Below are 27336 nucleotides of genomic sequence, written 5' to 3'. Positions count from 1 at the left end.
TTAGCCATAGGGAAGCATAGTCTGTTACAGCATTGGCTGGGAGATCGGCAGCACAGAGCCAAATCAGAGGTCTAGAAGCACAGCTGTTCCCAGGAGTAAGACCAGGGAAGTGTTTCTCCTATGTGTCCTCATAAAGAGAACACTGTGTAATATAGTAAACAATAGCCTTGACAACTTCCTTACAGTAAATGCTACAATGAGGCATTTCATAGAGCTGTTTTTAAAAATAATATCCCTGATATTTTGTTATTGGCCAATGGCAAAATGCCAGAGCGCAGGGCAGTCAAAGCAGTGCACTGTTGGGATAAGATGAGAGAAGCTGGGTCGGCAGCTCCCTGAATGTATGACTTAATCGAATGATGGATAATGTGAAACCTGCAACCTGAGTGGGCTGGATGTCCCTGGGGCAATCCTTCATAAATAGAGTTTCTCTTAACCGAGTTTTGATTAAATGTCAGCAAGTGGAACTTATGTTCCTTGTCAAGTACCTGAAGTGTAGATGTTAGCTTGGTCAGTGAGGGGCTGAGCCATGTTCTTTAACATGGTGGATCCCAAAGGCCAGCCCAGGAGGGTTTCCATTGGTTTATGGTAACATAAGGACCTAAGAGTATGATAATGAGCATTTCAAAATGCTGATTTTTTTTTCAATTAAAGAACTGTCCTTTATTTTGAGATAATTTCTTTCTTATATTGTGAATACTAAAATGACCATTGTTTTTTGAAATGATTGTAATAATAGATGGAAAGAGTATTTTGTTTTGGTTTTGCTACTCAGTAGAATCATGTTTTGGCAAGATTTTGTTCACAAAGTCCAAAAACATCTGAGAAGTGATGCTTTTACACTCATCTGGGAGGAGGTAGGGTCAGCATCCCCTGGCAGAAGGTGTAGAGCCTATTTAGGATGAGCAGCTGCCTCTTTACAGAGGAAGAATCAGAGCTGACTGTGGGCAGGGCTGGTTAATAATACTAAGTGGGCTGGTGCATTATTTGAGTTTCTTGGCCTTTCTTTAGTATATGCTGTTTTGTGGCTGTGCAGGCATTGAGAAAGGATGTGCTTTTGGGGAAACTCAAGGTCTCCTTTGGAAAACCTAGTTTTAGCCAGTATTTATCAGTAGATGAAAATCATTCGGAGGGGTCCCCTCTTTTTGTTTTTTTTTTTTTTTGCTCCCTATTATGCCCATTTCATTATGAAGCAGAATTGGGGTGAAGGGGAAGAAGAACCCAAAGAAAGTCAAGTAGGAAAGATGGTGAGTGTGGAGGCTGAAAATACTCCTTTGTTTAACTTTCACCTCAAGCCGTGTTAGATGAATATATATGTATAAAACATATGAATGTAATTATCAGAGGAGAGCAAAGAATAAAGGTGGTAATCTATGTCTTTTCCCTATAGCTACTGCATATAAAAAGCAACAAATATCTTACTGTCAACAAGAGATTGCCTGCTTTACTGGAGAAGAATGCCATGCGTGTGTCCTTGGATGCTGCGGGAAACGAAGGGTCTTGGTTTTATATTCATCCCTTCTGGAAGCTGAGAAGCGAGGGTGACAATGTATGTAATATACGATTAAGAGGGAAATAGTGGGTTCATAAAGAAAATAATTCATAGTAAGAGGATCCAGAAAGTACAAAATGAAAATATAGATTTTACTCAATACATGATTTTTATGTTAGTATCTACTAGGTTACACATGTTTATTTATAGTACAAATTGTGCTCAGAAATCATAAGACAAAGTTCAGATTCATTTAAAATCTTCCAGCTAGAATTTGTGTGAAAGAACTTAAGCAACCTTAATATTGGCTGAGACTTTTAAAAGAGAAGGAGAATTTACTTTTTTGCCTAATCAGGAGGGAGCTTGGTCTGTGTTTAGGAAATAGTGTGTGCCCTTTGAATGAATGGAGTGGCACCGTGAATCACGACAGGATTCCATTTACTGGCTCTATGGCCAGCTGCTGACAGTCTATAAGGTCTTAAAAGAGATGGACTAGAGGAGCTGCAGGTTGGCATCTGCTCATTGATGACAACTATGTTTATGATATGTTGTGGACTGGTTGGGGCACTGAGGCAGGAGAATCACTTGAGCCCACCAATTCAAGACCAGCCTGGGCAACATAGTGAGACCTTGTTTCTAAAAAAATTTTTTTAAAATGTTGTGGAATATGTGTGTATTGCATGTAAATTTTAGTGGTTGCTAAAATATTTTCTGCTACTTTATAAAATAGAGAATAAATTATGAGAAATAGTCGATAAGATCAAGAGTGTGATATTTTTGTGTGTAATAAATAAAATATTGGGTGAGAGTCCATAGCACATGGATGATGCTCAGGAAATGCTGCTAGACACTGAGCGCTGAATAAGTTTCATAAATACCTGCAAATATTGCATCGGGGGATCAGTAGTTAAGATTTTAAAAAATTAACATGAATTCAAAGCAATATAAAAGTATAATTATTCTGATGGAGTTTTTTTTCAGTTGAAACTTTGATTACATTTTAAATGTGTTTTGGATATTTCTTGTCTTAGGAATGTCTTTATAGTGAATCTAATTTTTCCAGTGAATTTTGAAGTACAAATTCAATTCCACAGGATGCAAGCTTCTGGATTTAATTTGGTTAATAAATTATCTGGTGATGTCTTCCTTTGGTAAGGTTTGGTAGAAGCATGGCATGCAGGAATGTGATGCACTTTAAGTCTTGTGTTGGTTGGATTTCTTAAAAAAATAAATCCTACTTTTTTTTTTCTTTTGACATCAGGTGATGTGTGCTGTGAGCATGATACACATTTTAGTTTCATTAAATAGTTCATTACAATCAACTCTCAGTTGCTCAGGGACTGATTATGTAGTTTACGAACAACTTGTGCCTTTGAGGCCCTTTCTTGCAATGCTTGTTCCCATCCCCAGCCCTCCACTGAATAGTGTCCCTGTCTACAGGAGGTCCATGAAAATTAAATATGAAAACAAACAAAACCTGAGCTCAAGCTCGGAAGGAATGTGATGAAATAATTGAATGAATTGGAGTTTTTAGATTAGTTGTGGATTATATTAATTCATCCTATCTGCTTATTTATTCATTTTATCTATTCTTTTCCTTGCTGCTTTTACACAGTCAATGGAGAGTTGAATGTAATGAACTATTTCAAATAATTAGTTGTACTGTAAAAACAAAGTGAAACAAAACCTACCACCCAAACACTCAATCTTGGTGAAAATGGACAATGTAATTGTTAAGTGCAATACAGGAGTTCCTCTTATCTGGATGTGCTTCAGAAAGCATGGCTGAAACAACCTTCCACACTGCTTTTTGCTGAAACAGCTCACTGTTTTTGTTTGCCACTGTGTAGCTTTTGTGTGTAATTACGGTTGCTGAAAGCATAAGCACACCCACAGCCCTATATTGGTCACATAAATAATTGTATTGTAATACTCATTTTTTCCCCCTAAAATAGGTAGCATATTTCTAAAATATAAACTGACTATGTGAAAGGCAGTTGGAAATACGGTCACTTCATAACCAGTGGTTCAACTACTACTGATTTTCCTTAAAAACATATTAAATTAGAAAGAGGAAATTGCAATGTTTAGAGGACTTTTAAAATGCTATTTTACTGTTTAACAATAGATGAGGCCGGGCACAGTGGCTCACGCCTGTAATCCCAGCACTTTGGGAGGCCGAGGCAGGTGGATCACGAGATCAGGAGATCAAGACCATCCTGGCTAACACGGTGAACCCCTGTCTCTACTAAAAATACAAAAAATTAGCCGGGTGTGGTGGCAGGCACCTGTAGTCCCAGCTACTCGGGAGTCTGAGGCAGGAGAATGGCGTGAACCCGAGAGGTGGAGTTTGCAGTGAGCCGAGATCGCACCACTGCACTCCAGCCTGGGCGATAGAGCAAGACTCCGTCTCAAAACAAAAAAAATAAAAAAGAAAAAAAATTAGCTGGGTGTGCTTGTGGGTGCCTGTAGTCCCAGCCGCTTGGGAGGCTGAGGCAGGAGAATGGCGTGAACCCAGGAGCTTGCAGTGAGCTGAGATCGTGCCACTGCACTCCAGCCTGGATGACAGAGTAAGACTCCGTCTCAAACAAACAAACAGACAAACAAACAAACAAAAAACCCAAGAACAATAGATGAGGTTTTAAGATGATATTTTAAGATGAGGTTTTCACATCCAGCAAGATGTTCTATGACCCTAATGAAATGCAATAAATAGGGTCATGATTGTCTGGGAGAAAGGAAACCCTATCTTCAAAAGGTAGTAGTTCCTACTACTTAAGGGCAACTTTATGATATATCTTATGGAATTGTGGGATGGATGGTTTTGGGGAGAAAATAGACTCATGGATCCCTCTACTTTCAGCTGTATACAAAGCCCGTGATTGCAGTTGAACTGCAAAGTCACTAGGGACAGCTATGAGCAGAGAACATAAATATTTCATTTTTCTTTTTTTCTTTTTTTATTTTTATGTATCTTCCCACGGTTGAGTAGTTAATTTTTCATTTTCAATTTTGATCTAAGAAATCTTGGATTCTTTACCTTTATGGTAGGTTTTAAAAGGGAATAAAAGTCAGATATTCTTTAAATAAAGAGAAAATTTTAACTCTTGAAAAAAGAAACTCTTCAAACAGCAAGTAGACTTCGCCATTTTAGAAAAAATATGTGCCTTGAATTTCTAGCTACGGTGGAACTAGAACCCTGGGGTTTAGATTCCTACTGTGATGTTCTTTTCACCATACCAGGTGCCACTTCAAAAGAAGGGTAGCTGCTGGTGATGTTATATCCCTCTTTATTTTCAGCAAAATCTCAGCTTGAATCTTACATGGCTCTTACATAGAATCAACAGAAGTGCTTTTGAAATTGCAATTTATAAAAAACATGTTTGTGTACTAGAGTGAATGTGATGGCTGATCCTAGGATGTGGGAGAAAATGTCTTCACCCTCAAATTCTTTTTTTTTTTTTTTTTGGAGACAGAGTCTCACTCTGTCCCCCTCAAGTTCTATATTAGATACATAGCAGAAAGCCCCTGACCCCATCTGTGAATCACGTCCTGAGCTTCACTATTCTGAAAATATTACCATATTCCATATTTGCTAAATTATCTAATTAGGTATGAATTCCGTGAGAATAGGGACTACTTCTTAGACCTTTTTGTTTTCTCCCTGGCACTTCTTAATATTCTTTTTATTTCACATGATTGGTATTTTATCCATTTCACTTGCAAGTTTTATTCAGCTTGCTTAGGCAAGATAATCATTGTCAAGAATAAGAATGAGGACCTGAAAACTACTGAATTAATATTAGATTCTACTTACGAATACCATTTTTATGAACCACTGGAAGCTGTTTCACAGATATCAAGGAACGTTTTGGCTATATGATTGGTCTCTTAAAAATATATACAATGTTAGGCTGGGCACAGTGGCTCACACCTGTAATCCCAGCACTCTGGGAGGCTGAGGCAGGTGAATCACCTGCAGTCAGGAGTTCGAAACCAGCCTGACCAACACAGTGAAACCCTGTATCTACTAAAAATACAAAAATTAGCTGGGTGTGATGGTGCATGTCTGTAATCCCAGCTACTCGGGAGGCTGAGGCAGGAGAATCTCTTGATCCTGGGAAGCAGAGGTTGCAGTGAGTTGAGACTGTGCCACTGTACTCCAGCCTGGGTGACAGAGCAAGACCCCCATCTCAAAAAAAAAGAAAAAACTCTCCCTCTCTCTCTCTCTCTATGTATACACAAACACACATATATATACTTATATATACACACATTTATATATATTATATATATTTAAATATATATGTATTTAAAACCATATATATATATACACATAGCTTTATGGGTGGTGTTTTGAAATAAATATATGGATTGACCCAAAACTTACAGACAACTATAGTAAAATAGCAGGACTTAGAGCAGCTAACGTAGGTGCAACCAAAAGTATTCTCGAATTGGAAGGACATGGTTAAAATATGTCATTATATTTAGAAACTTATTGGCTAGGATTTACATGGCACAGATGATAATAAAATAGTCAACCGAATCCAATTGTTCTTTAAGAAATTGGAAGTTGAGAACACATGGACACAGAGAGGCGAACAACACACCCCAGGGCCTGTCGGGGGTTGGGGAGTGAGGGGAGGGAACTTAGAGGATGGGTCAATAGGTGCAGTAAGCCACCAGGGCACATGTATACCTATGTAACAAACCTGCACGTTCTGCGCATGTATTCTGTTTTTGTTTTGTTTTGTTTTGTTTTCTTTAGAAGAAATAAAGAAAAAAATGTAATTGGAAGACCAGATGCAGCACTGGCAAAATGTGGTATCAAGCTCCCAGTACTTTAGAGTATGGATGATGACTCAGGCCTCTACATGGCCCTGTGACTTGGAGCTGCCTTGGTGTCACGTGCAACAGCACAAGTTTTCCTAGGGAGAAAGGGGATTGGGAATATGCTTACGTCATGTTGACTTTCATTTGTTTTTGCTCATAATTTAATTTTTAAAAGGGATACCAATTCATGGTTCAAAGATAGAAAACAATGTAAAGATATATTGTGAAAAATCTCTCTTCTACTTTTTTATTTCATTTGCCCAATTTCTACCCTTCTTCTTCCTCAAGTGTGCACTGGAGACATTCCTTTATGCAGATACTCCTATTCTCTCCCTCACATTTTTATACAAATGAGCATACTACATGCCTTGCTCTGCCTATTCATCTTTTCACTTAATACTGCTCCTTAATGATCTTTCCTTCACTGTATATAGAGAGCTTCTATGATGAATCTTTGTGAGTTACAGCATCTGACTACTTATGGACGTGATGAGTAGAGACCAGTCCTGTAAACAGCAGGAGCTATTTCCACAAACCAAAGCGCAACCTTTCTTTGGTTGGTTGGTGAGCTTGAGGCTTCTCTATTATGTTTTGATTGCCAGATATAGTTTGTGATAACAGTACCATATGCGAGTGTGGACTCCTCCGTATCATCCATGTGAGGTTATCTGATATCAAAAATATGAAATCATGTTTTTTAAAGTTTGGGTTTAGATTAAGTTACACTACGTGGAGAAGTTCTGTTTATTTGTATCAACTGAATTATGATTTGTTTTTTCATTTATATATCAAACTAATTCATTCTAACATTTACTTGGTATAAAATATACAAAGAGAGGGTTTTGGTTTTCATTTTTGAGATAGTGATCATTCTTTAAGTGAGATTTTATTTACTACAATAATATGTCTTCTAAATAAATTCAGCAACGTAAGTAACTTTAATAATGAAAATTAAACTGTTCTTTGTTATCATGAAGAAAGGATAACTTCGATTCCCCACAATTTGAGTTATGAATAAAAATACTTAAAGATAAGGTGGATATTGCTACAATAGCATACATTTAAAAATCAATTAGACTTACTTCTTTAGAGGACTTTTCCCATAATCAATTTTAGTTTTTATTAAAAATGAACATCAGGTTTAAGGAGCGATATTAGTTTAATGTATTTAAGATATGAGTGAATCAGATGCCCAAGGCTCAAACACAAAACGTATTTCTACAAGGTCATGCCTAATCCTGCATTTCCTGAATTCAGCTGACATTAGAATTTTTAATACACTTCTGAGACTATGGGAAGATCAAATATACTCATCTCTCATCGCAAAGATGATACAAGTGTATAACATTTTCTGCTTGCTTTTGCAGTGGTTCTAATATTTGGATAGATTGCTTTTTTTTTTTTGGGTGGCAGATGCATTTACTCTCTCTGTTGTGCTTGTGGCATAAGACCTCATGGATGGGGAGGGATAATGGCCTATTTATTGACTTTAAGAAAGCTCTAACTGAAATGGGAGATGAATATGAAAAAGATCCACAGTAGCTTTCTCAATCCAGACTGATAGGCACTATGGGACATGCTTCTATGATCATTTATTAGAAGATATTTTACCTCAAAGAGAAAAAGAATTGAACGAAAATTTGTGTGAAGGATAAAAGAACCAGATGTCAGATCAATAACGCGGACTCTTGTGCAGTTATTTCTAGCTTCAAATATAGCACCAAAGATCCATGCAGTATCTCAATTGTGATTTATTTCTGCTTCCTAGATTGTTGTAGGAGATAAAGTTGTTTTGATGCCTGTGAATGCAGGACAGCCACTACATGCCAGCAACATAGAGCTTCTTGATAACCCAGGGTGTAAAGAGGTAAGTTCAAGTGGAAAAGGAATGAATGTGTTGATTTTTCTCATGAGACAGAGGGAGAAAAAAGTAATATGGTTTCTTTCATTGTTTTCATGAGCATAATCTCAGTTATTCTAATTAATATCCCTAAGGTACATATAGCTATGATTAGCTATTGCTATTTTTGGATGATCTCTCAAAGATACTTGTATTGAGCTATATACTTCATTATCCAAAGTTGTCTTTAATTTCTTGTTACTAGTTGAACTAATAATTTCTGGTAGAGAATGGAATCTGTAGTCTTATAACTTTGAACATTTCTTCATTAATAGGTGAATGCTGTTAATTGCAACACCAGCTGGAAAATCACTTTATTCATGAAATATAGTTCCTATCGAGAGGATGTATTAAAAGGAGTAAGTATGTGCTACATAGGACATTTGCTGGAGAAATTAAGGTAGTCTTACTGAAATGCTAGATGCAAAACCTATGTATTCACTGGTGTTCATAATTTAGAATGTGACTACACATGTTAATACTTACTCTAAGTGTTTTACTGAATTTCCCCGCCACCAATATTTTTAAATGTTTAAATAAGCATTAAAAGCCAAATAGCTAGCAGAAGTGCCCAGAGTATCAAAACCAGAAAGAGACACCTTCTTCTCACATGTGTTTGTTCAGATGTCTCTTGACTTTTTTTCTAGGGGGACGTTGTTAGATTGTTTCATGCGGAACAAGAGAAGTTTTTGACTTGTGATGAATACGAGAAAAAACAGCACATTTTCCTTCGTACAACCTTGCGCCAATCAGCTACTTCTGCTACTAGTTCTAAAGCGCTGTGGGAAATAGAGGTATGTAAATACTTTTTGGCACTTAATAAATACGTAGATCAAAAAGGCAAGATTCACTGGGCCGGTTGTTTTATTGTTATAGGCATCATTTGTGATAGAATCATAAAATAAAATAATTTTTGTGAACCAACTTGTGCCTATTCATTGCTGTGACCAGTTTGAAAGGAAACTATTTCCTAAGCTTGTCTTCTCTGTGGTATCTCTCATTTTTTCTTTCTCTCCTTCTCTGTCAAATATACACATACACACACACACACACGCACACACACATTTTAAGACGGTACATTACAACCTTTTAACAAATCAGTAGTGAAATGTCAAGACTAGTTAGACTGAAGACCATGTGCCTCAAATGGCACTGGAGTCAAGATAGAGTAGGAGGCCTCACTTTGAGGAAGGTTGATGCCAGAACTACTCAGTCCCTGAGGAGAACAATGTTTATTTCTTCTGCGGATGCCATTTCTATTGGAATCAGGAGACCCATAGTTAAGAATTCATTCATCTTTTTAAAAGTGTCACTTAAATGTGGAACATGATAGAGTAATTAAGGAAATGTAATCTATGGATTTTTCCTTAAAGGATCTTTTTATAGGTGGAGGAGATAAGATCTACAGAATTGCCTATGAACAAGAGATTTACTAAACATCTAAGCCGCTAGCTATGGTTCTCAACCATTTCAAATTCTTCACTTGCCCTCAATTTTTAAAACATATATTTTGTGATATTCCCTTTAATATTCTAAAATGAAATTTATAGGTAATATTATTTATATATTCTAATAGGTAGAATTAGCATAATGCTCAAATTCTAAGATAAAGAAAAAATAAAAGGAAAATACTTTATAGTATAATAATATGTATTTCAACATGAGAATGACTATCTGAACAATACAATATTTATGCCTATCTTGGATGGATATGTTTGGATTTGAGAGAAGTGGTTGAAGAGGATCAGAAGACAACCCATCCAAGTACAGGAAAATGAAAAAGCAAAGGTAAATGTGGGCCCTTGAATGATAACCAGTGTTAGGAGACGTAGTAGCGGAACAAACTGAAAAACGGAGAGATAACCATAATCAAAGTAGGGATAATACTTTAGGCAAATTACTGACGAGATGCAGAAAATGAGGAAGTGTGATGCCTATGCAAATGAGCTGAGCCTTGTTTATAAATATGACACTGAAAAAGAACTCTCTTAAGTTTATGACATGGTTTAGAATTGAGACAAAATTGTACAAAAGAACTTGTCTTCTATCTGAAACTCCACAACGTATTGAGGAATAATTTCAGTTGCTAGCATGCAGATGGACTTTGGAGACCTAATCATCAACAGGTGATGGAACTGAGAAGCTCTGGGGAAAACAGCTATGACGAAAGCTACTAACACACGAGGCTGCATGAAACCCCTCCCAGAAGTCTGCCTCATTCTTAAGAGTAAAACTGAAAAATAACAGGCCATCCTAAAATAAATGCATAATTACAGCATGCATTTTCATACCATAAAGTTCTTAATATTCTGCTCTTTTTAAAAATTTAAAAAATATAGAGGTAGCAATAAGATGAGATATTATTTAAAACTCTGTTAATGAAATACGGTGAGTTACCTGCGTTTGATGTGTCTGTGCTTATTTAATATTGGTTCTGAGTCTGTTAAAAGGAGTTTTGAAAATTCTCTCACATTTTTGCTTTCAGTTTTATAGCTTTTGCTGTAACTGTACCACTGCCGTGAACCCTTTCCATCAAAATGCATAGTTGGAAATGCTGTGAGACATTGAACAGAATAGAAGAACGAATAAATAGTTTAATAAGTTTGGGATGTCTTTACTTCATTTAAACGTCCCTCACCATAATGAATTTCATATAACTTGATGTAAAATGTTTTTACCTGCTGATGTACTGAAGTATTGCCAGTTTATATCGATGGTAGGCTTAGTTCTGTCTGAGATTTGAAAGATGCAGGCTTCAGGACGTTTCCCTATTGTGTGCTGTCACAGTTGGGCTTCAGTGAGGAAGTCTGAGGACTGTACTTACCCAGCATAAGCATCAGGTGTTTCAAGCAAGAGGGAAATTATGTTCAACATGATTGGAAGGGCTGGGGAGGAAACGTGGAATGGGGGACATGGGCTTATCTGAATGCAGATAAGCAATGCAATGACTGCTCCTCCTCTCAGCCTGCAGGCCTCTGCTCACATGCTGAGGGGTCCTTACCCACGCACCTTGTAGGAGCGGGCACTAGTCAGCTGCTCCCACTGTTACTGCAGTCCAAAGAGGAGCCTCTCTTCTACTGTCCTCTGCTTTCCATTCTAACGGGAATATCCTCAGAGCCCCACTGGGTGAGGCTTTCAGCCCCTGTGATGCGGGGGAGCACTTAGCAGGGTGGGACTGGTCCTGAGGGCCACACACAGTATTGATCACATTCTGGAATTCCCTGTAAATTGCAGTGTAGATAATATCTTGGTCACTGCATATTAAATGCCAATAACATCCCTCCAAAATCATTGTGATAAACAAAAACACCCTCCCTTCCAAATCTCTAGAATATCCCCGCTAGGGAACTGTACTGCCCTTGCCAGACCCACTGATGTGTATGAGAGTAGTTCTTGAGATCTTCAGATTTGTCAACCTTAGCAATTATATACAAATCACGAAATGTGTGTGTGTGTGTGTGTGTGTGTGTGTATTTGAGACAAACATTAGATTTTATCAGATTCTTGCAGATATCTCTGCCTCCCCCAAAGAATTAAGATTTCAAACACTGACAAGATCATGGTGGCCAGTGTGATTAGCAAAGGATTTGTGGAAGAAATGTGATGTGAGAATTTGAAGGATAGGTGGGCTTTTGGCCACAGAGGGAGTGTTTTGTAAGACCTCAAGGGCTTTGAAGTATTTTCATAATTATTATTTTATCTGGGTTATGAGAGTATGGGAAGACAGTTGCTGGAGTCTAGTAAAAGGCATTAGCAAGTGAAGTATGTTAACATACAGAATTCACGGTTGCAGCAGGAGCCAAAGGGTGGTCAATACTAGCAAAAAGGATGTAATGTGCTGAGGGAGAGTCATGAAAGTTATCCTAGCACTCTGATATGCCTTATGATATTTAATCTTCACAACAATCCTGTGAATCAACCCATTTTGTACACGAAGAAATAAGGCTCAAAGATGTTAAATTCCTTTCTGTGGTCATACCCCAGTAATTGGTGGACCTGGGACTCACATGCCTGAGTCTGAGTGTAAAACCCGAGCTTTTCTGCTGCCCCATCCCACCCGTTGCAACCAGGTGTGTCAGAGCTTCTACTGCGTTCATTCCCAGTGAGCCTAGGGACTCAGCCTCTGGGCAAGGCCAATTCAAAGACAGGTATCAAAAGACATGCTGTCAATAAAAAGCATGTATGGAAAGGGCCAAGAATTAAGTAGTTTAGACCTTAGGCCTTGACATTTGTGATTCTCTCTTCCAATCTGCGTGGCTTTCTCATCCTCCAGGTTTCAGCTCACATGACATCTCCAAGTGGCCCATACTCGTGATGGTCATATCTAAAGTTGCCTTCCCTAGGTGCTCAATCATGCACTTCCCTTGTGTCATTTCTGGCACTTGTCAAATCTTACTTCTTTGTTCGCTAGCTCTCTCTTTTCCATTAGAATGGAAGCTCTAGCTTTATCCACTGCTGTGTTTCTCTTCTCTTGAAGGTACTTGGCACATAGTGGGCTCTTAATGCAATCTGCCAAGAAAATGTTTGAAAAACAAAGGGAAGAAAATCTCAGTGTTTCCACTTTGGTCTTGGAAACATGTCTTTCTGAGTAAAGCTGTGTTTGCAAATGTAAGGCACGAGTGTCACGCATGCACGAGTTAACAACTGTTATAACATGTCTCTTGCTCATTTATGGGGAATTTTGTTTTTCTGCCACATTATACTCTCATGGAAACTTATATTAGGTTTGACAGATCAGCACTAACAGGAGGGCGGACATGTAAACTGTTGGCATTTGCTTGCCAGGAACATAAATATTGTTTTGCCATTACTGTCGTTGCTCTCTCTTTGTAGGTGGTTCATCATGACCCATGCCGTGGGGGTGCAGGACAGTGGAACAGCTTGTTCAGATTTAAACATCTTGCAACTGGAAACTATTTAGCTGCAGAGGTAAGACTAATGGATAAAGTGGTATTAAGTTTCTGACTCTGAATTAGTGAAAGAGGCATTCGGGTTCTCCACAAGACATTATATTTGCAGGAACAGTCATTATACAAATTTGATTGTTGCTTCTAGTATTCTGGATTGGCATATAAATTATTTTTAAAATGTAAATGCTAGTCAAAGCATTACAAATTAAGAGAACAACGATAATAACAACAAAACTCTGCAGTTGGTTTACTGGAAGGTCAACTGGAATGAGGCATCTGATTTGCATATGTATGTGATGTGGCCTAAATTTTCTATTTAGCTTCACCTTTTCAGAATGTCCGCATCAGAGATATGATGAGTTCCTTGCTCATGTCATATAGCCTAGCTAGCTTTGGGTTCATCTGCAGTGGCCTCTTTCACCGTGGGTGGCTTTTATTGTTCAAAACGTTGGGAAGGAAACTGTTTTCTTCCTAAAACTGTCAATAAAAATGGCAAAAACATACAAAAGCTTTTTCTTTATCCACTAAAACTATGTTGACAGACAGATATGAAGGATATCAGAGGATAGGAAGGACGGGCAGAAATAACATCATGGAAGTTTTATAAATGTTTTAATTAAAGTTTGGTTATCTAATTTAAAAATAATTTTGAAGCTAGTCTTTTCCAGATGTATGAAAATTTCCATTTACGGAACTGTGCTGGGCACTTAGAAAGCATTTGATGACTACTTTGTGAATGGATAGAGGATGGGAAGAAGGAGATTTCAGGATTTGTATGTGAGAGGCATTTGGAGACATATTGGGCAAATTAATCACACTACACTCCAATTTCTTCTTCTGGAAAATGGGGATAATCAAATTTATTTCTATTTATCTTAACTTAGTTGTGGCTTATGGTAAGCAAAGGGTAAGTGATGCTGGCTTGACTAATTTTTTTTTTTTTAAGACAGATTCTTGCCCTGTTGCCCAGGCTGGAGTGCCATGATGCACTCAATCTGTGCCTCCCAGGTTCAAGCAATCCTCTTGCCTCAGCCTCCTGATTAGCTGGGACTACAGGTTCATGCCACCATGCCTGGCTACGGTTTATATTTTTAGTAGAGAAGGGGTTTTGCCCTGTTGGCCAGGCTGGTCTCAGACTCCTGGACTCAAGCGCCTGCCTCGACCTCTCAAAGTCCTGGGATTATAGGCATGAGCCACTGTGCCCAGCCTAATTTTATGTGATAAACAGGGATTATTTTTACTTTTTAAAGTATCTAACACATTATTTAGTGCTCAACTAGATGAAATACAGCTTTGCAATTTACAGTCTGTTTATAGTATGAATGGTTTAAAGTAACCCTTTTGAAAAACAACTCATTGAAGCAAAAATCATTAGTAAAGTAGAGAATCTTGTCTAAAATAAAAATTACAAAAGCCTAACTAGATATCCTATAAAAGATAAGAAATTAGGATTAAAATCCTCTGGGATCTTATGTTAGTGGCTCTTTTCCCCAATTCACTTTTCAAGCAAATCTACTGATGTGCTGTAGAAAACTGACATGATGTACATGTATATTACTAGTTTTCTTGGTTAATTTCTATAATTAAAACATGTATCATTCGATGCATTCAAATGATTAGATTTTTAAGAATTGTTCATTAATCTTAGTGAAGACCCAAGATTTCAATACATACATGAATTAATTAAAAATGGAGAAGTAGAAAGCAATTCATTCCTTGAAAAGATTTGAAAGACTGTCTTTCATCCTGTCTCTAGAGAATGCAGCTTTAAATGCCAGGTGCCGTCTCGTTCATTAAAGAGTCTGGTGTATTTAGAGGACCTTTTCTTTGACCTTTAATACTTTAGATAACATCTTTTTTATGGTCTAGTGGGAGGAGGAAAATTAAGTATTAAGTACATATCTGAAAATTGAAAGCTAGGAATTTATTTTCTGCTGATTTTAACTAGTGTAACAGAATGGGCGCTCTGTGTTCTAATATCAAAATAGCAATCATAGTCTCAAAATCCTGGCATCCATACATTGGTGTTTTGTATCTTCTATGTCAGTTGGGACAAAATCTGGGTGTGCTCATGTCTCAGGATGCTTGTCCTTACTGGTGTGAAAGTATCTAGAGGTGTGGCCAAATCACAGGGATTTCCAGTCCAGGAACAGCTGGTAACTAGCCTCTGACAGCAGTTGAGAAACAATGATTACACTTTTATCATTTTGCTTTCTAAAAATGCCCAGGTCTTTATTTCTTGTTTAAACTTTTTAATTTTTATGGGTACATAGTATATATATATCCTTATGGGGCACATGTGATGTCCTGGTACAGGTATACAATGTGTAATAATCACATAGGGTATTTGGGATATCGGTCACCTCAAGCATTTACCATTTCATGTTAGGAACTTTCCAGTTCTACTCTTTTAGTTATTTTGAAATATACAATAAATTATTGTTAACTGTGCAGTTACCCCGTTGGAGTATCAAATTCTAGATCTTACTCCTTTTATCTAACTATATTTTTGTACCCATCAATCATTTCCACCTTTTCTCTCCCTCCCTGCCACCCTTCCTAGCCTCTGGTAACCATCCTTCTACTCCCTAGCTTCATAAGTTCAATTGTTTTAGTTTTTAGCTCCCACATATGAGTGAGAACTTGTGAAATTTGTCATTCTGTGCCTGGCTTATTTCACTTAACATCATGTCCTCCAGTTTTATCCATATTGTTGCAAATGACAGGATCTCATTCTTTTTTTATGGCTGAATACTATTCCAGTGTGAACAGGTACTGCATTTTCTTTATCCATTCATCTGTTGATGTATACTTAGGTTGATTCCAAATCTTGGCTATTGTGCGTAGTGCTGTAATAAACATGGGAATGCAAGTATCTTTTCCATGTACTGATTTCCTTCCTTTTGGGTATATACCTAGCAGTAGGATTGCTGGATCATATGGTAGCTCTATTTTTAGTGTTTTGAGGAACCGCCATACTGTTCTCTGTAGTGGCTGCACTAATCTACATTCCTACCACCTATGTGAGAGTTCCCCTTTCTCCACAACATCAGCATTTTTATTGCCTTTCTTTTGGATAAAAGTCATTTTAACTGGGGTGAGATGATATCTTATTGTAGTTTTGGTTAGCATTTCTCTGATGATTAATGATGTTAAGCATTTTTTAATATATTTGTTTGCCATTTGTATGTCTTGAGAAATATCTATTCAGATCTTTTGCTCATTTTTTAAATCAGATTATTAGTTGTTTTTTTTTTTTGTCTGTTGAGTTGTTTTAGCTCTTTACATATTCTGGGTATTAATCTCTTGTCAAAAAATGCCCAGGATGGCCGGGCGTGGTGGCTCACATCTGTATTACCAGCACTTTGAGAGGCTGAGGAGGGTGGATCACCTGAGGTCAAGAGTTCAAGACTAACCTGGCCAACATGGTGAAACCCTGTCTCTACAAACATACAAAAATTAGCCAGGCATGATGGTGGGTGCCTGTAATCCCAGCTACTTGGGAGGCAGAGGTGGGAGAATTACTTGAACCTGGGAGGTGGAGGTTGCAGTGAGCCAAGATCATGCCATGCACTCAGCCTGGGTGACAGAACAAGACTCCATCTCAAAAAAAAAAAATAGCTCAGGTTTTAAATTTCAAAACATTAGTCATGTCGTTCAAATAGGATGGGGGTTCTCAATATTTTGAGTGACAACCTCCTAGAATTATTTGTTTTATTACACTGTACCCTTATTCTTAGGTGGTAAAGGCTCCATGTCACGTATTTATTTTACTTACTCAGTTTTCTCTTTAATATCTAGATATTATTTTTTAAAAAGACACATATTGGGATGTGGGGAATGCGAGCATTGGGAATGATTATTTTTGGAAGTCATAAAATTGCAAACATAGTCTTTAAGATTTCATGCAACCTTCAGTATATGTTTTTTCAGTTTTTTCAGTGCCTGGTAAATGCACAGTATGGTAGAATGCTGCAGGTACGGCAAAGGAAGCTGAGGACTCAGTCTTTGCCTTCAAAGAACGGAGCTGCTAGTTCAGAAGACAGCGCTGCACAATCGGGGAGGGCTTATTATATGTGCAGGTAGAATTGGGTCATATTCCCATGAGAGAATCTGGAGTGAGGTTAGTTGAAGATTCTTGCTTGGGGCAAACTGGTTCTGAAAGAAAATAATAGACATGGACTGTTAGAGAAATCAAAGGGCAGTCCTGTGTAAGTTGCTAAGGAGGTACATCAGAGATATGGAATATCCAAATCATACATAGACAATATTAAAACTGAGGCCCAGCCCAAGGAAGGGGTTGTGAAAGGAATGATTGAGTGATTGGTCTCCTTACTTTAAGATTTTGAATGAAGGGTTTGACTTTTATCTAGTTTGTAACAGGAATGAAGTTTGAGGAAGTTTATCTTGGTAACTACCTCGAGGCTGGGACTGGTCAGCTACTAGCAGGCCTTTGGTAGAGATCAGTGATGTCATTCAAAAAATCCCAGTACAGTGTGATAAATGTATGATAGCAATATGAATAGTGGCGTGCTTACGAATAGTGGCCCACACTTTTCTCAGGGGGTGTCAGGGATGTGCAAGGAATGGTCAGGAGCTCAGAGGCGTTGCTGTTTGATGAATGAGTAAGGCACATGGGGAAGAGGGAGAAAGGGCGTTCAGGCAGCGAGGGCAGCTTATACACAAGAAAGGAGGTGTGTGGTGCCATACAAACTAGTGTCGTGTATAGGACTTGTGAGTTTGGAAGTAATGCTAGAAGGTAAGAGGGAAGCGATGGGGCCAGAAAGGTAGTGCAGCTGATAGTTCAGGCCATATGTATTAAGGAGAATGCGTTTTATCTTTAAAGTACAGAGGAATATAATAAATAAATTTATGATTAAAGAAGACCACTCCAGAGTTGTACTGTCTAATATAGTAGTTTCTAGCCACATGTTGGCTATTAAATTAAAATTAATATTACCACAATTAAATAAAATTAAAAAGTCAGTTTCTCATTCACAATAGCCACATTTCAAGTTGCTCAACAACCATGACACGTGAAATAATGCACATTTCCAAAGAGACCGTTGTAGTGGGCAGCGCTGCTCTGGAGGCTTTGCGAAGTTACTAGAAGAAATTGAATCTAGAGGCAGTGAGGCCAGATAAGAGTCTGAATGATCTGCTGCTTTCTACATTTTCTTTCTTTGCCATCTGGTGGAAGTTTTGCCTATCTACAAACAAATAGGGTAGTTGTCTTTAAAAGGGCTATATTACAATCTTTAACAAAGAAAATTATTTTGCGTTACTTGACCTATATTGGTTTGGAAAGGTCATCAGCAGTTTTTGCTTTAGTAATTTTAAGGACTTGAACAAAGGGAGAGCCTTCGGTAATGGTGATGAAGGGAAGGGTTGAAGGCGTTCTTGGGAGACAGAACTGATGCAGTGGTAAGCCGTCAGGTGTTAGGGGTTAAGAAATAATATTCTGGCTTTGGAGAATTAGTGATGTCGTTCACCAAATTAGGGAAAATGAGAAGAGGTGCCAAATTGGTGAGGGAAATAATCCATTCAAATTTGATTATGCTTATAAAATGTCTGGGTGAAGTTGTCCGCTAGGGAAGATTTCAAAACATCTGGAAGTTTGGGGATTGACCAGTGTTAGATTTGGGTTTTCAGAGCACAGGTAAGATCATGAGGGAGTAGAAAGAGAGTGGGAGGATGTTTGAAGGTAGAATCATGAGGAAATTATCTTTGAAGGATTAGGGAGAGACTGGGAGCCTGAGAAGCCAGAAGCACCTGGAAAATCAAATGGGCTGAATTACAAATGCCAATCGAGGGAGGAGAGAGTTGCACAAAGGAGGGAGTGCTACTGAACAGGCCAGAAACAAATCTCTTTACATCATCTGGCAAGAATGCAATCATTTCTTACTTATAGGGAACATTTTTAGTGGAAACCAGAATGCAGGAGTGGAGGAATGATCAGGAAGCTGGGAAGCAGAAGTAGGTGCAGACTGAGTTTTCATAGCACGGCTGTGAAAAGGGGAAGTGGAGTAGTAGGCCAGGGGAAATTAAGAGTCCTATTAGATGATTTTTATAAAATGTATTTTTTACAATGAGGTGGTTGAGGATGCTGCTGTTTTTGCATCAAAGGGAAGTACCTAACAGTGCGGCTAGACATTGCAGAGTATTAACCTTCTTTCCCATGGCCTTTCCAACTTTAACAGACATATTTATAATTTAAAATATTACTTTCATGTGCTGTAGGCATTCCTGGTAAATTGGATTATGTAATTCTTGAATTGCCTTTGAGTTTATGGTGTTTATATTGGCCAGTGTGACAGAGCCTAGCATAGTGGGAAAAAAGTCCCATGCGTACTGTTTACAATCTGTCTGACTTTAAGCAAATATTTAACCCCTCTGGACCTGAGTTCCTTTGTGTGTAAAAAAGTTAAGAATGTATATTATATGGTATTATTCTGGAATTAAAGAAGATAGGGGATGTACAGCACCTTGTACATAAGAAGTATGCAGTAAATATTAAGTCCATTTACTTTCTTGGAGAGGAAGCAGAAAATGCAGAGTAGTGTTTTATTATTAGTATCGTTATTAATAACCGGCATGTCTTAGATAACTTAAGGAAGGTAAGTGTTTAGGGGCAAAGTTTAGTTATTTAACTTGTTTTTCTGGAAAAGATTACTGCGATGCTTTGACATCGGAAACACGGCCTCATGGAGCCACTGAAAATCCTTCCAATAATATCTCATGATCTCTTGTACAGTTCCTATGTCAGGTATAACACACAGCCAGCCAGTCACTACCATGATTTATAAATAGACATTTTGGGTGACATTACTCTTAATCAATTGGGGAAAGTATGCTGAGTGCTTATCCAGAACAGCTGAAATGACCTTGGATTATTAGAATATTTTAACATGTATTGCTTTTATTTCTCTAAGTTCTTTAGATAAATTTTTCTAAAGCAGAAATGAAGTTTCTTTTGAATAACTTGAAATAGTGTTTTTTATTGTCTATATGTTTGAGTTTAACTCAAGCTATTTTGTAATAACTTAAATTGTGGTCTTTCAAATAATATAGCGCAGTTAGAATTCATTGAGCATTTTAGAATTTTAAAAGCCTTTGATTCTGGATAATGCCACAGTTATTCTCCATAAACTTGAGATATTGCAGAAATCCCCCACTTAGGGAGGAAATGCTTATAGCATTTCTTTGAGCTTATCACAGTTCGCAGTTAGCTATGTATTTGTTTGTTACCCGTTGTGTATATTGTGTATATCTATTCAATGGCTATTTTGTTCCCTGCAATGAAAGGCCTGTATCTGTTTCACTCATCGCTGGATGCCTTGTGCCTAGTAGAGTGCCTGACACTTAATTTGCCTTCAGTAACTGTTGGAAGATGGGATGAATGAATCATAGGGACTATGACTGTTGTTTTAAATCCAGGAATTTTACTTTACAGAAAAAGAAATCCAGGCTCACAGAGGTGATTTGTTTTGTTAAAATGGAAAAAACCAATGTAACAAAAGTATTAGGAATGAATGCTCTCAACTGAGGGCAATGATAATGTCTAGAGACATTTTTATTTTGACAGTTGGGAAATGGGAGCTGCTATTTATTGTCACAGTTAGGGAATGGGATGTAGCTAAACATTCTACTATACACAGGACAGCCCCTCACAACAAAGAATTATCTGGTTCAAGATACCAGTAATGCTAAGGGTTGAGAAACCCTGATCTGTGTTATACTGAAAGTATACATTTATTGAATGCCTACTAGGTAGAAGTACTTACTTTGACATTGTGAAGAAAACAGAGATGATTAACACATGGTCCTTGTCCTCTAAGAGTTTAGAGGACAATTTAGATTAACTCAATCTCTGGGACATTGAGATCTCTTTTGCCATTGCTTCCACCATACATGCACATCTGAGATAAATGGCTCTAGGTAATGTCTAATTGTTAACATCTGTAGGTGACCGTACTACGTCTCATAGTAAGTTTAAAGGACTGCAACCTTAAATGTAAGCGCAAATTAGATAAAAAGATCTAAAGTTTACTTATAGATACAGTGCTCAAGTATGATACTCTATGTTAACCAGCACCTAACTGGATGGTTTAGTTATTCAGAAAAATGTAATAAACCTAATTATTTATGTAGAAGTAAAGGGGGCACTATTCAAAGGAAATTGGACCATTTGATATGCTGGAAAATCTGTAGTTGAATTATATAGAGAAAACACATATGTTGCAAGCTATTTAAGAATATCATCTTTTTTTTATTTTGGTGATGTGTGGAAAACACCTGGGAACTCAGATAATGATACAAGATTTAACACGGTTTAAGTTTTATTCTGCAAGATAGTAAAGCGAACCAAGGGTTAGAAATGGTCCCTTATTCAATGGAAAGATATCCAATAGGATAGTTTAGGGATTCGGATTAATTTTAAAGAAGTATTCAGTGCTAACCTGTAACCCCAGCACTTTGGGAAGCTGAGGTGGGCAGATCACTTGAGGTCAGGAGTTCAAGACCAGCCTGGCCAATATGGTGAAACCCCCTTCTCTACTAAAAATACAAAAATTAACCGGGCATGGTGGCACACACCTGTAGCCCCAGCTACTCAGGAGGCTGAGGCAGGAGAATCGCTTGAACCCAGGAGGTGGAGGTTGCAGTTAGCCGAGATCGCACCATTGTACTACAGCCTGGGCAACAGAGTGAGAGTCCATCTCAAACGAACAAACAAACAAAAAACCTAAAAACCAAACCAAACCAAACCAAAAACCTCAACACTAGAAACCTATGGATAAAATGTGGAACAAAGTATCTAATTATGAAAAGATAAAGCTTTTTGATCTCATGAGGTAATACAGAGCATATTATTAGACCCTTTCCCTTGCAATGTCAGTTTTTTGGGGCATATATGTGGTTAGGTGGTGTGAGGGGAAGGTAAATATACACTGATATTTTTGACACAGCTGTCCACACACTCATCTACACTTTGTCATAGATGTTTTACTTGTATTACTGTAGTGGTGCAGGTGAGTTCACAACGATGTCTGTGGGGGAGAAAGTAATTTTACCATATTTTGCATAGGAAAATATGGGGACCTCAGTAAATGGTTCTTCCACAGTTGTAGGAAGAATTATAAATCCACCTTCACAATTTCTGATCTGCTGCTTTCTACATTTTCTTTCTTTGGATATTACTAAAGCAGAAACTTTTGATGACCTTTCCAAAGCAATATAGATCAAGTAATGCATAATAATGTCATTTATTCAGGATTGGAATAAAAGCCCTTTTAAAGACAACTAGCTTATTTGTTTGTAGATAGGCAAAACTTCCACCAGATGGCAGTAAACACTTATTTCCTGACTACTCAGTAGTCTTTGGATTTAATTAATTAGCTAAAAACTCAGTACTCAAGAGTACTCAAGAAACTGTGTAGTAGCATATAATTTTATGACTATTGGGGCTATAGTTTTAAATGTTTAATTCTCTCTCAAATGTATCAGCCATAGTATGTGGAAAGGGCCTGGTTTGTATGTATGTATATGTATACATAAACACAGTAGACGAACATACAGACCAGACCCTATACATACGTATAAAATGTTATATATCAAAATATAGAAACTGTACCTGACACACATATACACCCAGTAAAGGTTATTTTCTCTCCTTTCTTTTCTAGGCTTATCAATCACAATAATAAACCTGAAACGCCAGTCATTGGAAAGAGGAACATTTAATATAATTATTTAAAAATACACACATGATAAATTTATGATTTCAGTATTATATATAATAAAAATTGATCAAAACACATTTCATTGTAGAAAAAAAAGCAAAGCTCCTCTTTTAAGAAAATAAATAGGTATTATGTACTTAAAAACTTCCGGTCTGCTTCTTCCTATTGTGTTAGATGGAAGGGCGCAGTTGTTTTTCGGTTGATTGTGGTACAATCATGACTTTCACTGCCTAGGTATTTATGATGTTTCTCTCTCTCTGTCATTTTGCACCACACCTGACTTCTTTATATTCTTCTTTGGCCATTTAATTGAAGATTGTCTTCAAAGATTAGTAATGGGTCTCTACATTCCCTGTCTGTCACTCACTCCCATGGCGGCGGTGGACCCTGCCTTTGATCTTGAATATGCCATTGCCATACAAAATGGGTAAATTTATCTAAAATGTGTTTCCTTGCAAAATAGTGACTTTTCTTAGTTCATAGTTAAAGACGTGAGAGTCATGATTAACAGTTTTCTCTCTGAGTTTACACATTCAGATTCTCCTGATTCTGTCTCTGCAAAATCTTTCACATCCACTTTCTCCTTTTTATTTCAGCATTATTATCTTCATTTGGGTCCACCCACCTCTTCCTTGGACCACTGCCCTTAGTTTCTTTCCCTCTTTCATCCTCTGTCCCCTTGCATCTTCTGAATATGGATGCAAACTCTCTAGCCTGTGGTTTAAAGGCCTGGATGGTCTGGGCTGACCCTCCTTCCCAGCTTGTATCATACCTCTCTGCTTTATGGAGGCAGGAGGGAAGCAGCATGCTACAGGAGCTGAAAGATGTGGCTTTGGAGCCCTTAGACCTGTGCTTGCCCACCCTGCCACTCCCCAGTGGTGTGACTTTGCATAAAGCACTTCAGTTGATGTGCTCCAAGTGCCTCGTCTGTAAACTGTGTTAAGAATCTTGTCTTATAGTATAATTGTAAGGTTAAATGAATTAACCTTTAAGAGAGTATACAAAAGTATTTCATAAGTGACACCAATAGGTCTTCTCTATAGAAGTCTCATTTTTCTCATCTATATGGCAGTGGCCCCTCCAGCCTTGCTGCCTTCTTCACTCCCTCGTTCCTGCTCTGCCAGTTAAAATTCTACCTGTCCTTCAAGGCTTATCTCAAATGCTACCTTCTCCATGAATAATTTGTGAATAAATTTGCCCACCACAGATCCCTCCTTCCTCTGACCTATATTATTTATAAATTATTCATTCCTGTCTTATGTCCCTTGTCACATTTTATTTTGTATTTCAGCTGACTGTATTTATGTCTTATTTTCCCTCCTAGGTTGTAATGTCTTATGGTCAGGGACCATATTCTCTTTGTCTTTGCTAAAATACCATATGCTGCAATGCTTTGCCTATTATAGATACTCTATTAATATTTATTGAATAAATGATTGAATGGCATATTAGCTCTCCAATGCCAAATTTATAATTTATTTTTTTAACATAAAGACTTTGAGTCCTAAAAGACCTCCATATGACCATGTCTTTTTCCTGCTTCTTTAAAAAATAATTTTTTTTCTATTCATCTTATAGTCTCTTTGATAATTACTGCTATTATCCTATTTAGAGATGGGAAGCAGCAGTATAATTTAAAGCATATATTTATTTGGCCTTTAATAGTTAATGTTAGTAAATTTATATGGCTCTGAATTTATTTGGGTGGCTTTTTCTCCTCCTTTGCCTTCTCCTCTTCCTTTTCTTCCTCATCATTATTGTTATTATTTATACTTTATTGAGTTTACTGAGGTAATCGCTTTATGTTAATTATTTAAAAAATCATATTGCAGCCTGAGAGACACAGATGAGGCAAAATCTAACTGATTGGCACCATCTGTAGTTTTGCTGCCAAAGATACGAATATGTAAAATTTATTGACATAGAGTCATGGTTTAGTCATAGTCTTTTTCTCATTTTGCAGATGAGGACACTGAGTTCCATGGGCATTAGGCCTCCTTTCCTAAAGACGCTGGTGGTTCCTTATAGAGCAGAGACTGGAATTTACTTCCCCAGACAGCCAGTCAGGGACGGGTAATCCTAAGCGGGGGAAATACGTAAAGACTGATTTTAGAAGGTAACATTGTCTTTGGGGTAGAATATATGATCTAAGTTTCAGAGAGCATAAATTATTTTATTTTGTGTTTGACGTAGGTACATGAATTCCTGTTTTTGTGCATGTTTTAGTGAGGGATATATCATGGTTTCCAGCATGAATTTAAAGTATCTGTAATAACTATTCTAATGTGTACTGAGTGAAAACTTGGGCCATAAGGTACATCCTTGGTTGAACATATTGCGTATCATTTGGATATAATTTAGCTAAAATTTTAGTATGGATTTTTTTTTAATTTAAAAGAAAAGTTGAAATTTTTCAAACAGAAAACAAAGTTTTTAAAAGCTATGGTGAAACTTGACTAAAATAGGTGAATAAACTTCTTCTGAACACTGTGCTAGAATTTTCTTTACTACCCAGTGAAAATGTTTTCTTTAATCAGTAGAAAGGAGGCCAGTTAACTCACTGTTTGCCCTCTACCTTTCACTCTTGGATTCTTGGAACTAATTCTGTTACTCGTAATTGAAGGGAACTTAAGGAGTCTGAGGGAAAGTCGGGGTCTCTGTAGACAAAGGCCAGCCTCAAGTCCCCTCAATAGCTGTCCCAGAATTAACAGGTGACCTGTATCTTCTTACCCTCCTTGTGTGTCAGTTCTGAAAACTGAAAGACTGCTGTCATGAGACTCTTGGGCTGGGTACTGCTTTCCATCCTTACTTCCTTCCCTCATACCCCTACTCATTTTCTGATTTGTTTCACCGTAGTGTAGTTTTGTTTGTTTATTTCATCTAAATGGAATCATGCAGTATGTTGTTTTTTGTGTGTGCCTTCCTCTACTTAACGTTTTTGAGATTCATTCTTGTTGCTTGCATGAGAAGCTCGTCATGTTCATTGCCGAGTACTCCATCGTTTGAATATACCATATTTAGTTTATCATTCTTCTCTTACATGACATGCTTTTAAAAGCCTAATTTCTGGCTCTGTTTTACGTCCCTACCACTGTTTTCTCTGCCTTTTCCCCTTATCATCTTGAAATGAATGTGTCAATCTTTTGTGGTTGATTTCTACGGATAGGGTAACCTCTGCATACACAATTCTTTCTTCAGCTGAGGAAAGGTTTTTATCTTCTATTATCTTTGATTATTACTTGTGTTCCACTTATTCTATCTTCATTTTGAGAGGTCTAGTGGTCTCCCGTTAGTTGTTGTCCCTTCTCTGGTTGTCTGTGACCATTTTCTTTTTCCTAATTCTCATTTCTGGATACCTTCCTTCTGTATGGAGGGGTAGCCACTCAGCTGCTCATCCTCTGCATTGCTGATTTTCTGTAACTATGCTTTCTATTAGTGCTAATGTGAATTTTAATTTTGTATTTATGTTTTCATGTATATTGAAATCTTCTTTAACTTCTCTTATTTTGTATTATTTATGTTATTATTTTATTATGTACATATTATTATTATTATAATTATTTTGAGACAATGTCTACTTCATCATCCAGGCTGGAGTGCAATGGCGCAATCTCAGCTCACTGCAAAATCTGCTTCCTGGGTACAAGCAATTATCATGCCTCAGCCTCCCAAGTAGCTGGAATCACAGGTGTCCGCCACCATGCCCAGCTAATTTTTGTATTTTTAGTAGAGACGGGGTTTTACCATGTTGACCAGGATGATCTCGAACTCCTGATCTTAGGTGATCCACCCACCTTGGCCTCCCAAAGTGCTGGGATTAAAGGCATGAGCCACCACGCCCGGCAATATATGGTTTCTATACTATAATTTTAACTCTTTATGTTATTTTGTTGCCTTTATGTAGAGGTCATGTTTATTTGTACTTTCCTGAGAATGCCAAACCATTTCCTGAAAATTCGTTTTGCATCATATCATAGGAAATGTTGAGAGAGACTCTGAGAAGGAATTTCCCTTGTTCTAACTTAGTGTTCCATCAGTCCTATTTTGTTTTTTCCTTCCTTTCTTCTTTCCTTGTTATCCTCAGATGAGTGAGCTCTGCGCAGAACCAGAGGGTTGAGTGGATTGTCCTTTCGTTCCATATTTAAATTCTCTAGCGTGACAATTCAATCCTCTTTCTAAATGTTCAGCTGCAGGACTGGCTGATGGGTGCACTTGCAGTGCAGTTCCCAGATTGAGCAGACATGGACTCTGTGGATTCTATGGACTCTACACACCCGGGCTCAACAGCAGTTGCTTTGCTTCTGTGTCCTACCCCTTTGCTATTTCTGTATCATCATGCAATGTCGTTCCAGCATACAGCATTCCTTTTCTCTCTTTATACCGTGCTTCCCAGAAAGGCCTTGGCCATCATCTTTTCCCTCCACTTTCTGCCCACTTATTTTCTGGGCATCTCTTTGG

The 27336-nt window shown here is 37.6% G+C and overlaps 1 protein-coding gene across 2 annotated transcripts in view; it reads left to right on the top strand.

Moving 5' to 3' along the window:
* ITPR2 (inositol 1,4,5-trisphosphate receptor type 2) overlaps positions 1 to 27336 on the top strand; it is a 491137-nt gene that overhangs the window by 100182 nt on the left and 363619 nt on the right. For both annotated transcript variants that reach the window (XM_009180421.4, XM_009180422.4), the window contains exons 5-9: positions 1391 to 1549; positions 8097 to 8195; positions 8504 to 8587; positions 8876 to 9022; positions 13062 to 13157. In XM_009180421.4, coding sequence (XP_009178685.1) covers positions 1391 to 1549; positions 8097 to 8195; positions 8504 to 8587; positions 8876 to 9022; positions 13062 to 13157 — 585 coding nt within the window. The remainder of the gene's footprint in view (positions 1 to 1390; positions 1550 to 8096; positions 8196 to 8503; positions 8588 to 8875; positions 9023 to 13061; positions 13158 to 27336) is intronic.

This window comes from Papio anubis, chromosome 9 (genome assembly GCF_008728515.1).
Source record: "Papio anubis isolate 15944 chromosome 9, Panubis1.0, whole genome shotgun sequence".
In the NCBI taxonomy this organism is placed as follows: domain Eukaryota; kingdom Metazoa; phylum Chordata; class Mammalia; order Primates; family Cercopithecidae; genus Papio; species Papio anubis.
Note: the sequence above shows the minus strand (reverse complement) of the source record. Positions and strands in the feature narration are given on the sequence as shown.